Source organism: Heloderma suspectum, chromosome 1, assembly GCF_057233095.1.
Source record: "Heloderma suspectum isolate Gila_16-S chromosome 1, 16-S_ref, whole genome shotgun sequence".
NCBI classification, from domain to species: Eukaryota; Metazoa; Chordata; class Lepidosauria; order Squamata; family Helodermatidae; genus Heloderma; species Heloderma suspectum.
The window spans coordinates 379,639,965-379,658,353 of record NC_139458.1 but is presented as its reverse complement, the minus strand read 5'-3'; the positions used below and the strand labels follow the sequence as shown (position 1 = coordinate 379,658,353).

The following is an 18,389-nucleotide window of genomic DNA, read 5'->3' as shown; positions in this document are numbered from 1 at the left end:
ATCATTCAGTATGAAATATTAATATGGGTATGCAGTCTTGTTGCGTTGCATTAGAATGGAAAATGAAAAACAGCCTTGAGGTGTGTTTCAGCTATGGCTTTCCACTTGTGGAACTCCCTCCCCAGAAGGGCTTGCCTGGTGCCTACTCTCTTATTCTTTAGGCATTGAGCAAAACCCCTTTTACTTTCCCAAGCCTTCTAGACCTTTTTACATATCAGTCTGTTTTTTATTAGTGGTTTTGTTTTGTTTTGTTATGCTGATTTATGTATTGAGTTTCTATTCAAATTGTTATGTAAAGCATCCTGGAATCTTGTGTTTTTTTAAGGGCAGTGTCAGGAGCGCCCTGGCGGCCTCTTTCAGTCTACTCCAATAGCTAACTCAAGACACAGACAAAAGGATTCTTTTCAAGGCTTTAATCCTTTTACAACTTAATGACTCTTTCAGACACTAATCACCAGCGCCTAAGCAAGGAACAGCAGAGTAGCCTATGCTCCAGGTTAGGCAGTTGGTCCCCGTTTGAAGGAGAATCACAGGAAGACCCTGAACTTATGGGCTAGGGAGAGCTCCTCCCTCTTTCCCTTGGGTCCTCGGGACGCGACCGTTGCTTGCGCCAAACAAGCGCTACGCCTCCTTTCCGCACCCTCCAGCTATCGTCACTCCCGGCGTCGAGCATCCAGCAAGCCCCCCTCCCGCACTCTCTCGCTGTCAGGGTCACTATCTCAGGAATGCTGGCAGGAGGAATCTCTGCCAGCTGCTGTGCCTGTGAGGGATGAGCGAGCTCCTCTCCCACAGATTGCTGTTCCTCCTTAGAATCAGAACTTCTCTGGGGTTCTATCGGCTCAATTTCCACCCTGACAGGCAGTATATACATTTCCTAAGTAAATAAAATACTAATTAGTGATGGAATGTTATCCCTGTGAGGCACAAGCGGATATTTTGCACACTCTGAGTTTGTAGGGTGGTAGCCATTTCTCTATGTCAGCCTTCCCCAACCTGGTATCTCCAGATGTGCTGGACTACAACCCCCATCAGACCCAGCCATCACAGTCTTTAACATGCTGATGGGAATGCTGGGAGTTGTAGTCCATCTCATCCAGAGGGTGCCAGATTGTGGAAGTCTGCTCTGCATTATCTCTCAGAAAACAGAAATAATTGTGATTGCTTATGGTGCCCAAGGTGCACTTAGGGAAAACACACCTCAAAATACGTATGACTGTTTGGTTAATATTGCTTCATATACTGGCATCATTCCTGGGTATAAGAAGGTCCTTTGAAAGAGAAATCTTCCCTGGTAGGAAACAGAGACCTCAGAGCACTACATAATTTAAAAAAAATCATGCAGTCCTTTGGGCATGGATTTGTTCCTGCTTAAAATGCACCCAAAGTTTGGTTGGGAGAAAGCAAGGCAAAACATTTAAGATATGAAGACGATCTCTTGCATTCTCTCCATCTGCGATGGCTTTTCATTTGATTTTTGAGCACTCCCAAGTTGAATTTCCAAGGCTCCTGTAGTATTAAATGATAGACTATTGATTTTCAATATTATATTGTAAGGAGTGTCATGGCATCCACAAGAATAACAAAATGTGGGGATAGCTCACTGAGATTTTCCATCTGTACTTTGGTGGGTGAATGCACTTACAGGAAAAAGAATACTCTGTGATGTTAAGGACATAGCGCAGATGAAATTATATATACTCTGTAAATGAGGTCACTTGTCCAATTTTATTTTTTGGTGATTTATAAGTGTAATCTGAAGATGTTTTCCGGAATAGTTTGCTTTTCTCCTTAGCATCATAAATGTCTGGTGGGAAAATAAAGCCAAAATCTTGTGAGAAAGGTGCATTTGCCTCCATCCAGCGCTTAGTGGATCTATGTGAAGATACTCATGGCACAGGCAGAGACATTAGCTTTGATCTGCCGGGCCTTTGCAGAGTAACTCATGTTACATTTTAGTAATGTAATAAAACATCTTGCTATCTAAATTGTTGTACTGTTTTTGAGCCAGGTGATGTTAATATACATTTTAATAGGATTCTTGTGTACTAATAACCATGTTAAATCAATTTGGTGTATTTGCAACCCAACTGTATTAATTTCAAAATAATAACTTACGTTACACAAAAAGGATACAGGGTTTAACATCTCCAAAGCAGAGAGTTCTTCTGTTACCTCACCTTATGAGCAAATCATTTCAAGATGGCCACCATTCTACATAAGACTAGAGTTGTTTGAGAATGATTGGTCCCACAACTATGTGCCTTTTGCTTCAAATGTAGAGGTAAAAAGAGTTCATGACTATAGTTACAAATAATGCCAGAAACAAGAGGAAACTGTCCAAATGTGCAGTAGAAAACTACTTTTCTTTTTAGAAGATGGCCTAACAAGTTTTGAGCTTTACGGTTCTTTTTCTGTCTTCAAGTATCTCAAGGGCTGTCATGCAAAGGATGTAGCAAACTTGTACTCTTCTGCTCCAGCGGACAGGACTAGAACCAATAGGTAAAAACTGCAGGAAAGTGGATTCTAGCTAAACCCTAGGAGATGCTTCCTGATGGTAAGAGGTGTTGTACAGTGGAATGGAATGCCTGGCTGGTGGAAGGTTCTCCTTTGTTGGAGGTACTTAAGTGGAGGATGGACAGCCACCTGTGATGGATGTGGTAGTTGCAAGATTCCTGTATTGAGCTGGGTGCTGGAGTAGATGATTTCCAAGGTCTTTTCCAACTCTTGATTCAAGAGGTAGAAAGCATGGAAAGAGAAAACTGTTCTCTCTCTGGAAAGAGTTGCAAATGGAAAATACCCTTGAAAAAGAGCTGTAAAGCTCAGAACATGCCGGGCTGGTTTTATAAAAAATAAAACCAGTCTTGCAGGGTGGGGGGCAGATTTCAAGTGTGCAGGACCTACTTTGTTTTTCACTTGAACCCCAAGAGCCACCAAATGGAGTCAGGTGCAAAATAGTGGGGAGGGGAGATCATGCACCTAGAATTAAGCTGTAGGGTGCCTTTTTTTCTTTTCAGTATCAGAACTGTTTATAGTTCTCTCACACAAAAACCCACTCTTCATTTTTGTAGCTTAATTTACGGTTGGGGGCAGGGGAGCCTTATTAACTGTTGTTGCTACTGTTAAAAAAAATGGGATTCAGAAACCCTTTCAGATCTATCACAAATCAGTTAAAGATCTACCAGTAGATCTCAATCTACCTTTTTGCTTACTCCTGTTTTTGTTACTCCTTTTTTTCTAATACTTTTTATTCTACTTTTATTTTTATAAATGAACCAAAGAACACCAACAACATAATCATCTTCTACAGTTTCCAACATTACAGTATTCTTAAGAGGACCCATCAATAATGAAATAGAGAAAAAAGGAGAGGAAGAGAGGAGATAATAAAGGAGAGAGAAGGGCGAAGGGGAAGGAAACAGAAAAAGAGAAGAAAAAATGCAAAAACAGAGGAAAACAAAGCAAAATATGAACAAGTTTACATAACAAACTTAAATTTAAACTTCGTTATACATAAATTTCAAGTATCTCTTTCTTTTCTTTTTAATTATTATTATCAATATTATGATACTAGGATTAGCAAATATTTTTGGCTGGTTGTTCTTAAGCTTTATCATTATATAGTAGCTAAAAGGCATGATATGGCCAATGGAAATGAATTCTAAGCTTGCTTCTTTGTTATAAGCCTGAAGATATAATATTGAAATTGATTACTTATGCTGTATTGACCTGTAAGATTGGTATAATCTTTAAGTAGACTGTTTTTCTTACTCCTAAAGCATCTTTAGATATTGTTTTGCCATGGACTGGAGCAGCTCTCTGGACTGATACACAAAGTGAACCTGATGCCCTTCAGGTCTAAGAGATTTCTGTTGTAAGAGTAATTAAGTGTTCCTCCCCTGACTATAAAGTGAGGGCTTCCTCCTCCCCACATCAGGAACATGCAAGGAGAAAATAATGCATAGCGTTTAGGTCTCTTACAGGTTAAGAAGACCATAAATTGTGGCTATAAGTAGTGGCTTTATATTGTCACATCGGTAGTCCGTGTAATCCATTTCCTGTGATCAACAGCTGTACGATCTCTTTCCAAGGTTTTTCACAACCTGCTTAGACCCCATAAGTAGAGATACTATGTAAACTTTACATGCAGTTGTAGGACTTTTATCTATCTAAACCAAGAGACAGTAACCTAGATAGAGTCCTGTGGATTTTCTTTCAGGATTCTTACACTGTTACTGGATAATCATGTAAACATCAATAGTAAACATAATGTAAGCATCATTTATTTTAAGTCAGGGATTGGGCAACTTTGAAGGGGGCCCAGGGCCACTTTCTACCCCAGACTACCCCCCCCCCACTCCATGGGCAGCACTTGTGCTGTCGAATTCAATGGCACTGGCAAAAAAAATGGTTTGCCACCAAAATTCAGTGGCAAACTACTATGGAGCCTTAGAAAAGTCAAATTTACCTTGAAAGCAAGCTAAAAATGTGAACCAATGAGTTCTGACTTCAGTTGAATATTTTTTAAAAACTTTCTGCTTATGGCTGTATCAAATGAGAGAGAACTGGGTTTGTTTTTAAAACTTGTTTGTAGATCTCCTTAAAAGGAACACAGAAGCTGACTGACAGGTTGCTGAAATATTTACCCAAGGGGGTTGCTGTGTACTCCATCACTTTGGACTATTTAAAGCTAAATCTAGACTAGGCTTTAGGAAAAGTATGCTGCAAGGAGTCATCCTGCTCACTATAGACACTGCTGCAGTCATGACAGATGGGCAAATCTTCTCTTTCCTAGAGCTGTTTAATCAAAAGAGCCAGCTTCAAACCTCTGCAACATATGAACCCAAGTTTGCTGATATTCTCAAGGTGGTAATCTTAAATGATTACTCATGGCTAGATAGCTATTCTGACCAGGGAGCGCTGCAGTTTATGTGCTTTTAAGGGGAACCATGTCCATTAGGCAGACAGGCTATGAATTTGTTGCTCCATAGTGAATTGGAATCCTTCTTGTAAGCAGTTGAACTTAGTGCTTGCAAAGTTCTTGCTGCTGATTGGAATTGAAGTAGGGAGCTTTTTTGGATCTCCTAATACATTCTCTGCTGCATTCCAGATCACCAGCAGCTAAGGTCAGTTACCCCTTTCTTAGATTTAATATATTTAAGTTGTATGCATTGGGAATTAAACAGTAGCCCAAAGTATATTTGGAATTCTGATGTCTAGGTCTTTCTTTCCCTCATCAGTCTGTCTTCCATTTCCTAGGTTGAAGGCAAAGTTCTAGAAGATGTGGAAGCCCCAACCCCTCCAAATCCTTCTGGCCAGTGTCCTATCTGTCGCTGGAACCTGAAACACAAGTATAATTATGAGGTGAGATTTTATGCTGAGGTCTGCCAAAAAAAGACTTGTCAGCCTCAGGAGCTAGCTGTATTGCATTTTCAAAGCAAAAATCCAGCATGGAGCTACCCAGTGTTACTCCCTGTTGTTCTCTTATCTCTCCTGGCATCCTGCTGCCTGTTAAGAGGACAAAGATTATGCTATTGCAGAACCATTCTCATAATTGTGCAGCTCATGTTGTCTGGATGGATGCAGCTAGATAATAATCATCCTTCTAAACGATGGAATGCCAAAAAACAAAGGTGGGTTGTTGAGAAGCAGAATTATGTATGTAGCCTATGTCAAAATCATGTGGTTGATTAGTTTGCTCCTCTGCTGTTGGTTGTTCTCTCTGATAATTTGGGACTTGTACACACATGTCCTTGGGCCTGTATGCACACAATTATTTATTTATTTATTCGTGTCAGAAGCATCACAATTAAAAAACATACTATAACACATAACATTTAAAATATAAAATGTAAAAGTTAAAATATATAGAAATTAGACAAATCTTGCCCCAAAACTAGCAACGTTAATTACGTTCTGTCGCGCTGTCATAAGGTCCTCATGTGTACATTGGTCAGGGCACAAAGGACAAGTATACATATGTGTTGTTGTCTGCAAGTCTCCACAGTCGCATAGGGCAGAGATCACCAGATAACCCCATTTATTCAACGTGTCTCTAGATCTTGTTACATCCGTACGCAATCTATTCAATGATTTCCAAACTTCCCAGCTTTCATCGAAACTGGGTGCCAGCTCCTCTGCTGTTTCCCTCCAGTGTTGATTCTTTATAACTTTCCATAAGTTCATTCTACTTTTGAATTCATCAAAGTCTTCCGTTGATCTGAGGAAGCTTTTCCTGGAATTTAATCTCTGAAGAGCTGGTTGTAGGCCGTAAAGAGGGTGTTGTTTGGATACTGAGGATTTAAGCCTCTCTTTGTATGCTGCTGCTTCTCTACGAACAGCAGGCGGGGCAATGCCAGCTATATAGTAGAGCTTATCTAGAGAAGTAGGTTTTAGACATCCGGTAATGATTCTACTTGTTTCATTCAAAGCAACATCAACTTGCCCAGCATGTGCTGATTTATACCAAACTGGGCAGGCGTATTCGCCAGCCGAGTGGCAAAGGGCTAATGCTGTAATCTTAAGAACGCTTGGTTTAGCACCCCAAGTAGTGCTCGTTAATTTCCAAATGATGTTATTATTTCTTCCGCTGACCTTCGATTTAGTGTTAATGCAATGCTGTTTATATGTTAAGGCCCTATCCAAAGTAACCCCTAAATATTTAGGGTTAGTGCAATGCTCCAATAACACTCCTTTCCATGTAATTTGCAGCTTCCTAGCAGCCTACTTATTGCGTAGATGGAAGGCACATGCCTGAGTTTTTGCTGGATTTGGCCTTAGCTAGTTTTTGCAGTAATATCGATCCATCTCTTCCAGAGCTTCGGTTAATAGTTGTTCTACCTCCTCAAATGTTTTTCCTTGTGTGGCCATTGCCCAATCATCAGCATATATATGGAGCTCGTGAAATTGTATGTATGAAAGTGCTTCTGGTTCACACAACCATAGACATGTACAAGATCCATACTGTCACATGAAAGAAAAGCTGTAACAGTGGTACACGTCTGTGTAGGCCCTTGATTAGAAGAATCACGGTATCCTGCATCTGTCATGGTCTTCTACTCTACACTGGATGTGTAGGTCTAGGATTCATACTGATAGCAGTGACTTCTAATCTATTTCTGTATATGGGTAGAAGTGTATCAAGGCACATCACGGTTTTGTATGTTCATAGGGGCACCTGGCATTTGATCTGAATTGGGCTATTCTTAGTGTGGTGAGTCCTAATATCCCACACCACATCTGTTGTTTTGCAGAATGGTACATCCTTTATTTATTGCTAAGTTTATGTACCACCTTTCTACCAATGCACTTAAGATGGGTTACAGTTGAAAATAATGAATGACAATCTCATAGATATGATACAAAAGCAAAAGGGAATGAGGAGGGAAGGGAAGGAGAAAACTAAGAAATGAAGGTACCAGCTCTTATATAATTGCCAGTGCAGGGAAAGAGAGAGCAAATAGTAGTTCATCCTATCCAGGCTAATCGATGGGGCTTGCATCCTTTCCGAGCTTTGAATGGATCAGGAAGCATGGATCTGTCATTTTGTTCCACAATAGGTGAACTTACTTTCAAGAATGAATTGAAAGGAAAGGTGGGGGGAAAGGAAAGTTAAGAAGGGAATTATAACACATTGTGGAGGGCCTGAACTCAGCAGTTCTTTTCAAAGTTTTGAATATGAGAAATAAGAATTCTCAATAGCTGCTTTCACAAAGGTTATTCAAAGTCTGGGATAGAAGCAGTTAAAAAAAAAAAAGAGAGACCATGCTGTAAATAGAAAGGAAGGGAACCAGACAAGGACACATCATTAAAGATAAGGAAACCAAAGCAGCAGAATAAGTTAATGTTAATGGGATTAATAGGCTACAGATACATATATGTCTGGAGGAAAAGAAATAACTTATGAGATGGCAGACCCACTAATGAAAAGAAAGGGAAAACAAGAAAAATAAGGAGGTGAAAAAGAGGTTTAAATAATTTAGTGGTGATAATCTTGTGAATTAAAAAGTAGACAGAAAAGTAGAAAGTAGGTAAGGAAATACTTGAGACACTGAGTTAATTAGCAAATCTGGATCACAGGCATCCCAAGGGTATTTGCTAAGATACTGCTCCACTAACATGTTTTTAAGACCACTTGAACTGAGGAGGCATTTGTGAAAATAATGGAAACTGGCAGTATCAAATGTTTTGAAAGTGATGCTAATATGCCACATAGTAAGTGTTAAATCTATACATGACAGTAAACACATTCTTAACTTTTTGTATCTTTAAAAAAACAAAACACCTTCCAGTATGAATAGCAGCTTCAGAGGAGCAACTTTTATCAGGAACAAGGCAAGTGGGAAGGGTTAAATTCCCTCTTCCCACCATCCCAATTATGGGGCCCAGCAGTTGATATTTGTAGTAGTTTTTTGGTTTGACCTCCTTGCAGTCCAGGGGACTCGTAAGAGTCTTCTCCAGCACCACAGTTCGAAAGCATCAATTCTTCGGCACTCAGCCTTCCTTATAGTCCAGCGCTCACAGCCATACATTACTGCTGGGAAAACCATAGCTTTGATTATATGGACCTTTGTCAGCAAGGTGATGTCCTTGCTTCTTACTGTGCTGTCTAGGTGTGCCATAGCTTTCCTCCCAAGGAGCAAGCGTCTTTTATACTTTGCAGGATGAAGTATGACAGCTTCCATATCAGCAGTAGGCAACATTTTTAGGCCGTGGGAATATCTGACAATTTGAGAAACTGTCCTGGGCACCACCACAAAATGGCTGCTATGGGAGGCATGGCAAAGGACATGTAACCTGCCCAAAAGACTTGTGAACAAGGCAGAGGAGTCTGAGCCCTAGTACACTAAACAGCTTATTTGAACTCACAGTTTTCAGCACCAACAGAAACCTATTTCACAGCACTCCCAGCTGCTGATAAGAAAATGAGTTAATTAAAAAAATGTGGGAGGGGTAGGTCACTTTGGTGGATGTCAAGAAAGGTGTGTACGGCTGCATCGGTGCCTTCGGGTGGCAGCTGGCACCATGTTGCCTATCCCTGTCATATACCACTTGGACTTTTTGTTCTGGACTAATGCAAGGAGTTCCCTCCTGCTAATTATTCAGTAATAAAATTGTCATTCAAGGAAATCAGGAGAAACATGAGAGGTCTTATTAGAATACTCCCTTTAATAGCCAGCCAGCCATGTCAGGGTTGATGATCCATCCAGAAGGCACGGATGTGGCAAAATTGGCTGGCTGAACTTGCCTGAAACGGAAGAGGTAGTAGTCTATAGCAGTAGTGCTGCTCCTGAGAAGTTACAAGCCCTCCTCCCCTTGTGACCTCCTAGTCCAGCACCTCTGTTAGAGTTACCCAGCGCTTGCTTGCATGCACATTGCCGAACTCCTCTTCAACTGGTAACATGTGTGAGGAAAAATGCCAGTAGTAACTAAACTCTGCAAATGTGCTTTTATAAATAAAAAGATATCCTCTGGCCTTTGGTCATAGGACATATTATTTAATGTGTCACTGCTCTTATTAGCTCTGCAACACTGTTGCTTCATATAAATGTTCTTGATAAAAATTAATATATGAAACACTTGAGCATGCAAGGCTTAGAAGAGCAGAACAGAGTAACTGAGTTAAATAAAGAAATTAAAATCTGATTGTGGAATGGAGGTTGTAGTTAAACCTCTTGTCATTTCCTCACATTGTCCATTTGAAATGGCTTGGACAAACCTGTCAATTCTGTGTGTGTGTGGTTCTGAATCTGACGTACCTGTAGTTCAGTGCTGTAAAAATGTGGGCGTGATGACTTCAGATTTCATGAGGCTCATTTTTTGTGTGTCGGCAAAAAGGAGCTAATTGTGTTAGTTGACCATTAGGTGCATCCTCTGCCTTGGCTAGTATGGGTGCCTTTTTTGCATTAGTCTCCTGCCTTTATCTCTAATTCTTGTTGAAGTACCATTAAATTAGATGGATGTGTTCCAGGGTAACCGATTTGACAAGCACTAATGTAATCCATAAATTAGGACAGTCTTCCCCAACCCAGCCCCCTCCAGATGTGTTGGACCACAACTCCCCCTCATCCCCATCCAGGGTAGGAGTTATAGTCCAACATATCTGGAGGACGCCACGTTGGGAAAGACTGAATTAGGAAGTCTTTGGTTTTAATCTAAATATGCTTTGAAGGGCTATATATTGAATTATGCTGAATTGTTGTTCATTTTAAATTTGCTATTAGTTTCACAGTAACTTGATCGCCATTAGAAATAAAAACTGTGGTTTCACTGGGAAATTGGAAATGTAGGTTAGAATGTGGACTCCTTGGACATCCAGAATGCTTTAAACTGGTGACCTGAAGTACCAGAAGAGCACCTGGAAAAGCAGCATGACTTGTGCAACCCAGAGTAATGGCATGGGATATTACGTGTGATAAGATAAGAGTGCGTTGGATGTATAAACAGATCCTGGCTCAAACTCTGATAGTTTTTCAGTCAAATTGTTAGCACTTGTCTGCTCTCCAGGTGGCCTCAGGTATTGGTTCTGCCTGCAATTCCCACTTAGCCTCTGATTCCAGAGAATGTGCTGTTCACATTGGCTTTTGTTTACTCAGCAGAAGAAATCAAATACCCTGTGGAGGTGAAGGCAAAACATGTTTCCTCTTCTCTTGCTTGGAACATGATTAATCTGACCATGCAGTAAATGTCATCTCACTTTGGCAGTGCAGAGCGGAGACAGAACTGTAGTCTTTGCTTATTAGCCCCAAATTAATTCAATCCAAGTTGTTTTCATCAGATCCTACAGATTACAGGGGTGGGAATCTGGGTTCAGCCTCTCCCAGGAGCTGTCCAGTGATTAAAGCAAATCTGTGGTTGCAGTCTTGGCTGCCCACTAGCACACAATGTTAATTTCATGGAACATGACGGCAGTGTGCAAATCTGCCAGAATACTCCTTCTCTCCTTTAACCCTTTTACATTCTTGTTTGTTTCTCCAGTGCCCTAAACCTGGCTGTATCTCTCTGAACTGTCCCTGAATCTGTGTGAGGGTAATGGGAGACTCCCTAGCCTATTGCACTTGGGACCTTTCTAAAGTTGCTGTAACCTTTTGTTAACAAGGAGCACCCTTAAGCCACATGGCTTAGATAGTACAACCTACAGGGCTGAAATGGGTGGGACCTAATAGATTTGTTTTGAAATGACATTTACAGGAGAGAAGTAGATTGGTTGCTGCCTGCATTTGGTCAAACAGAATCTGGAAATGAGCCCTTTCTGTTGAGAACAGTGGAAATGAAGAAACGGTGTCTACTTCACCTTCTTCTGTGCGCTTTCCTTCTCTCTCTCTGTCTTTCAAATGTCATATCAGCTTTGTTGCACTTTGGAAAGTGTCATGTCAGGGAAGTTGACTATTATAGCTATATTTCCAGAGTGTTCCCTTACTTCATATAGTTCTGTGCTAGCGGGCAGCCTGAAATTTGCTGTTGACTACTGCCTCCCCAAAACCACTTGTATAAGGTCCTGAAGCATTTCCCTCTGAGGCACTTGGTGCTGAATTCTTTCATTTTCCTTCATGGAAGTGAGTGCACTTTGCATTTCTTAGTCAGGGAGCAGCATTGTCAATACCACCTCTCCAAACTAATTAAGTCACTAATTAAGTGGGCCTCTTGGGATAGATTCACTGATGGGCCTTGCAAATTACACTTCCTCTCTAGTATTAGGTGCTTCCTTTAGGCTTGGTGCTGAAACTTGCACATAAAGGTCAAAGTTAATATGGAGTTTGTAAAGCTGCTACATATACTGTTCTGAATAAATTATTTGATTTCACGGAGTAAGCGGTGTCAATAAATTGCTAAACGTTTTCATAGTGAAAGGATAATTTTCTAAGGGGGGAAAGTATGGCATTCAACATTGGATGAGGACAAGGTTGCTCTAGGTCAGTCTTCCTCAACCTGCTGGTTTCCAGATGCTTTCAACTTCACCTCCCATCAGCCCCAGCATGTATGGTCAGATGGTGTAGTCCCAAACATCTGGAGGGCACTAGGCTGGATATGCTGATGCTAATGATGCAGAAGTCATTTTAACAAGTATTCTAGATTGTCTTATTCATATTGTTTTAAAAGAATCTAACATTGGCCTCATACAAGAGAACTGTGCAGGCAGTGTCTACCAAAGGCTTAGTAACCAGAGAACATGTTGAGGAGGGCGTCTGGTCAGGGCAACAGCATTACTATATCCCATAGAGTTCCCTTCTCTACCAGACAACGTTCCTGTCTTCATATCCCTTTTCACCCCTTTGGCCCACATCCTGCCTTACATTTTTCCTTTGCGATGCTCCCAGCTTAGAGCAAAACATCAGGTGTTGCTTGGTTGATCATAGGAGGGGGATACATACTTCCATGACAAGAGAAAGAAGTGAGAGAGAAGCCTTCTACCATTAACATGAATTATGCATGGCCACTTATGCTAAATGAGGAAACAGAAATCAGATTCCTGCCACATATCTAATGATCCCTGGGTAAACACCTGTTACTGGGTTCAAGGTTTTTTCATCTGCCTATGCTGTGATGACATCACTGTTAACATAAGTCATGGAATAAGTAAAGGTTACATACTGCACTGGCTCTTGGTCCATTCTGAGCATAATTCAGAGTGCTGTTTTTCGCCTTTAAAGACTAAACAGCTTAGGGCTCAGATATCTTAAGGACCATCCTTTCCCATCCAAGCCTGCCTCAGAGACCTGCCTCGAAGCCCCCCTCTGGATTCCACTATTTTCAGATGTGAGGCAAGTGGTGACCAAATAGGGCCTTTCCAGTGGTGATATCCCAACTTTCAAATTTTCTCCCCAGGGTGGTTCATCTGGCACCAAGTTTGATCTGATATCTTTTCAGCACTGAGAAGGAAATGATCTATTTTCCTAGAACCTAGCATCATTGATCTTTAATTCTGTTCTTTATCAGTTATACTGCTTGTTGTGTGTGTGACTCATTGTTATTGCTCTGTTATTTTGATTTTATTGTTACAGATTTTAAATTTTGTAAACTGCAATTGGGCAACCTTGGATTGTATAAAACTGACAAAGGTGTAGCACTTCTTGGTTGAAAACTGGGGACATAAAATCATGTAAATGCTTATCCAGGATTGGGATCTCTTCATTAAAAGTCACTCAGACAAAATTATTTATTTATTTCATTTCATTTCTATACCGCCCAATAGCCGAAGCTCTCTGGGCGGTTCACAAAAATTAAAACCAAACAGCACACAATAAAACAATTTAAAATATATAGAACATTAAAGCCACAATATAACAATGCACCCACAATAAAACCTAGCAGCAGTGCAGGAGTTTAAAATACAGATTTGAAACAGCAAAGCTAAAAGTTCAGAAAGCTAAAATGCTAAAATGCCTGGGAGAATAAAAAGGTCTTCACCTGGCGCCGAAAGGAATACAATGTAGGTGCCAGGCGAACCTCGCTAGGAAGCTCATTCCAGAGCCGGGGTGCCACAGCAGAAAAAGCCCTCCTCCTAGTAACCACCCACCTCACTTCCTTTGGCAGGGGCTCACGGAGGAGGGCCGCTGATGATGATCTTAAGGTCCGGGCAGGCACACATGGGAATAAAAGGAATTCTTAAGCAAGGAGAAGCTTACTGAATTGCAATTCAGTTAGGTGGTCCCTGCAAATAAATAGATTAGATTTCAAATTTTTATAATATTCTATGCTTACATTGCTTAGAATACACTATCACTATTAGGCAGTTTTCAGTCTTTTATAGTTCTTGTAAAACAGACTATGTACAACACAATAGGGAAAAAATAGATTAGTTATTATTTTACAAAAAACAGTATACAGAACTGATTGTGATTCACACTGCATGCCAGTACAGTTCAAAAATAATACATGTAAAATGTGTGCTTTAATCCTAGATCCTCACATGCAGTTCATTTAAGGTACCTCGGGGCTGTTTCATACACATTGCCCAAGTCAGCTGCCCAATATCATTGGTTTGCTTATTGGTTACGAAAGTTTTCAGCTGTATAAAGTAGCTGCTCATGTGAGTGGTCTGCATATTGTTGGAGCTGAGTTAAGTCGTCAGGGAGCTTCCATTCCAATCCCAGTTCCCTGACATGTAAACCTGTACAATGCATGTATTTGCAAATAGGCATCTACCATGTTCATACTGTTCATTCTTATACACAGCATGGGAAGGATCCGGGAGGCAACAGCTGCCATGCTACTGCTGCGGTAATGTGTAAACTGGGCTTTTTACCCAAATTCCACTCTTTGCTCTTTAGTCTCAACTTGGCATTACCTTTCAAATGCCTTCCAGCTATTGAAACTTCTGATTATTGAAATATTCTAGTTACACCTGATGTTATCTAGAGAAATGCAGTACGTAAGTCACTTTGCCCTGATAATCGTTGCCATAGGATATCAGTTGAAAGCTCTGGAACACCCTCCAAGATAAGGTAGCAGTATTGCTCCTCTTGTGCCTTTCCAGAGAAAATACAAAACATTTTTGTTCTAGAGGGCATGATTTTCTGCCATCACGATGTTTTGGACTCTCCGTTTTGTTAAGAACAGAGGGCAAGAAGAACATAAGGTAGTACAGCTTTAAACTTTGTATGAAATGAAGAAGAGATCAAAACCTTCATGTTTCAGGATGGAAGCCAAGTTGTAACTGATATGAAAGCATCCTCAAGGTCAATTTATTTTATAATTCCCTTCTTGCAGGTTGTCATCTACTATTGTCATAATACAGTGAAGGCTAAGGATCTTGCTCCTGGCAAGAAACTGACACTCTGCCTTCTATGATGATTGTTCTGTGTGTGTGTGTGTGATCCTCTGCATTCCTAGGCAGGTTAGAGGGAGTGGTTTTAGGCCCAGGAGGTGGAGCAAAGGGATCTTAAAGCAGCTTGGTAACACCTGGTCATATTGTAGGAGCCATTTGTGCAGAAACATTCATGACTGCAACTTATCTTGCTTTCACGCAGACAAGGTTAGTTAACTGGTACTAGGTCATAATTCAGGCTATAATGTTGATTGGGTTTGTATTTGTCTTTATTTCCTAAGGATGTCTTACTGCTAAGTCAATTCATACGCTATGATGGAGGGATGCTACCTAAGAGGATCACAGGCCTTTGTAGAGAAGAGCACAAGAAGATTGCAGTATGTGTGCAAATGGCTCAACGAGCAGGTAACTAGTTGCCTTTGGTGGGAATATGTTGCATGGAACAGCTGAGCTGCCAAAGATAACCGGGACTCAGTTCACCCTAAAATGTCATGATCTGAAAGATTTGTCTTTCCTGGTTTCCCTGCTTCTGAAGTAGAAAGTATCCCTCCCAGGCTAAGTCCATTATGGCAGAGTTTCAGTTCTATAGTGTTACGAGTTTTAAGTTTTGAGGACAGCTAATCATTTTAATACAGATAGGATCTTCTAACTAATAGCTATCAGTTACTAGTTAATTATGTCTGTCTTATGATAATGTGTGTGTATAACAATTCACAGTGAATTAGATCAAGAATTGTCTTAATACTGTAAAGCCCATGCAACAGATCCTGTTAGTGCCCCAGGTATAAGAAAGCAATTAAGTGGCAGAGCAATCAGGGGCATCTCCCCTCCCATTCATCTCCGGGTGTTCTTAACACTAGGAATGCTCCCTTACGTTGTTGTGAAATAAACTGTTCAGAAAGCCACTGAGAAAGCAGAGTGTCAGTTTCTGTATTGGCCAGGCATTGCCTGTATTTCTAATTAAAATGGTTGGGGTTTATAATAACATTTTGGTACATACAGGAAGTCTAGAAATCTGTTGGGCTGCAGTATGTGAAACAGACCACCAATATGAAATCTAATTGAGATCTCGAAGTTTTGAGTTTGGACCAAGTTTCTTACCCTTAGGGCTTTAGAGAGATACTTTAAAAATTGTGGTCAGTTTCTGTGAAATGCTTAAAAATTTATGGGATCTGAGTGAGGATCCCAGTAATTAGGGTTTGGTCATTAGGGTTAGGCCCATGCCTTCCTATTATGTTATATGTCTGGCTATTACTCTGTTTTGAGTTCAGAACCCTAGTTAGGTACTTCGGCTGAATCATAGATACAGTTTGGAGTCTCCATTCATTTTCATTTCTGTTGATGTCTCAAGTTCTCCTCCTCCTTTCCTCCTTTCAGGTTTGCTGCCAAATCATAGGCCTGAACTTCCTGAAGGTTTTGTCCCAAAAAACAAGAAGCCAAAGCTCAACAGGTCAGTTGCCATCTACCTTAGAGAGAGAACTGTTATTTTTTTCAAAATTAAAAGGGGTGGACTGAAAACAACAAACTTATCCAGGAGCAAGATCTTATAGTGTAGCATTTCTCAAACTTGGGGGAAAGGCCTCTCCAGGGTCTTTTTGATAATCTCCCTATGTGTGGTCAAGGGTCAGTGTGGGTAAAATCATGCTGGATTTGCTGGAAATAAGGGATGAGATTGCTAGTTCCTGACTGCTGCAGACCTGCTTGCCAGATGCTTGAAATGAACTGGGACAGTGAAATGAGGTGTGTAGGAAGCGGGGGAGTGGGGGGTTAACATCTGGACAGGGGATGTGTTTGAGAGTCACTGAAGAAAACTAGTTATCTCAGTGGAACAGTACCTTCTCCTTGTCCTCCCCTTTATTCTCCTACCCATTGCCAGCTTTGAGGAGGCCGAGTACAGTTGAACAAAAATGGTGTGGTGGCAAACAGTCACTGCAGTATTCTGTGATGGTGGGAGCTATGAAATAGGCTATCTAGCTATTAGCAGTGGGTGGCGGAAGGGACAGGAAGGAGGAGCTCATTTGATTTGTTGCCCTCTTTGTCCTGTGCCTGGTCCTCTTTTGTCTGCTGTTTGTAGTTCACTCGCAGTTTGCCCTTCCTCTGTTGTACTCTTCCTTCTCCATCCTGCCTTCCCCTGTTGCTGAGCAGCCCCTTGCCCCTTAATGGGGGAACTTAAACCCCCTGTTGCCTCTTTTGCTTTGCTCTGTGTTAAGAGGTGCTAATCCCCTATTTATGACCTCGCCTTCAGTTTCCATGGGGATGTCAAAGCAGTTTATGAAGTTCATATTAGCAAGCTGAGGGGTTACTAAAGGCCACAGACATGTTGCTTGGAAAGCAGATGCTCTAGGCCTAAAGATCCTCTTGCAATGTGGGTCTGACCCTCTGTAGTCCCAGTTCCCAATGTAGGATGTTGTCAGTCCAGTGGTTTCCTCTGAAGATCATGTTCTGGGCAGAAATGGCGATCTGTGTAGAAAAATCAAAATCTGACACAAGCTTCAGACTTGGAAAGAAGGATTCCTACCATTAGAATTTGGGATACAGCAATAATGATGAGACTGACATTACACATGCTGTACAGAAAATCAAGGTAATTTTGTTTAAAACAGATGTTTATCACTTTTTGGAATGCTAAGTACAATTTACTATTCCTTATTTACTATTTTTAGGAATATGTTTTATGTGTATATATTGCTATTTATATACATACATATTAGTATTTACAAAATAAAATTTATCAAAGAAAGGATTCCTACTGCTTCATAGCTTTGTTTTCAGATTAAAATCTTTATCTCAGAGTTTCACAACAGGAGTCTTAAAGTGATTCAGCTGTGCTGAAATAATGTCTACTAGATGAAGGCAGGAAGTGATTAACTCCGCCCCCCACTCCCCCCCCCCCGCCCCTGGTGGAACAGAATAGGGCTTTAAACTAGGCAACTTTATTTTGGCAAACTTTTATAGTTTACCTAAACGGGCAAAAGGAGTAGCCACTCTGGCATCACATCTACATCACAGTTAGTTTTAGTATTTCTATGTCTTCCCATGCCTTGGGTTTCCTTTGCTTTTCTTACCCATGAGGAAGCTGGGAGAGCTAGAGGGTGGGAAAGAATGGAGGGGTGGTAGTGAAGGAGAAAGGCAGGAATGGATCTGGCAAAGAGCTAGCTAGCCAGCCAGGGAGGAACAATAAGTGGGTATGGCAGAAGCATTGATAGAGTAGGAAGCTTTAGGGAAAGGTAACTAGGTACTAGTGTTAGGGATCAGGGACAGTGGCTTAGAGTTGAGCTTTTTAAGGCATTTTTAGGAATGCTGCTCCAGTTCATCAGGGTTTTGTCTATCAGCTGGAGGTAGAGAGCTCTGCATTTTTGGAGTCTTGCCATGTCTCAACCGCTGCTGCAGCATTGAGGGTTTTGGCTATGCGCCTACCCCCACCTGAGCCTCCCACGTTGATCTCTGTAACAGCCAGTGATGCAAAGGACAGGAGACTTTTTAACCACTTCCCTTCTGCAGTTCTAGGAGGTTAGGTCATGACATTCTGTCCAAACTGCCATGTCCCATATTCTTCAGAGCAGCATCAAAAGAGGCGATTGCATTCAAGACACAGGCCCTAAGCTTGGAAGTTTCCATTTCCAGC

The 18,389-nt window shown here is 41.1% G+C and overlaps 1 protein-coding gene across 2 annotated transcripts in view; it reads left to right on the top strand.

Moving 5' to 3' along the window:
- Positions 1 to 18,389, top strand: part of MRPS18A (mitochondrial ribosomal protein S18A) — a 39,363-nt gene that overhangs the window by 5,390 nt on the left and 15,584 nt on the right. For both annotated transcript variants that reach the window (XR_014786850.1, XM_084828457.1), the window contains exons 3-5: positions 5,257 to 5,361; positions 15,046 to 15,169; positions 16,142 to 16,214. Coding sequence is in view for 1 of the 2 variants with exons in the window: in XM_084828457.1 (XP_084684583.1) it covers positions 5,257 to 5,361; positions 15,046 to 15,169; positions 16,142 to 16,214 (302 nt within the window). In the remaining variant the exon portion in view is untranslated. The remainder of the gene's footprint in view (positions 1 to 5,256; positions 5,362 to 15,045; positions 15,170 to 16,141; positions 16,215 to 18,389) is intronic.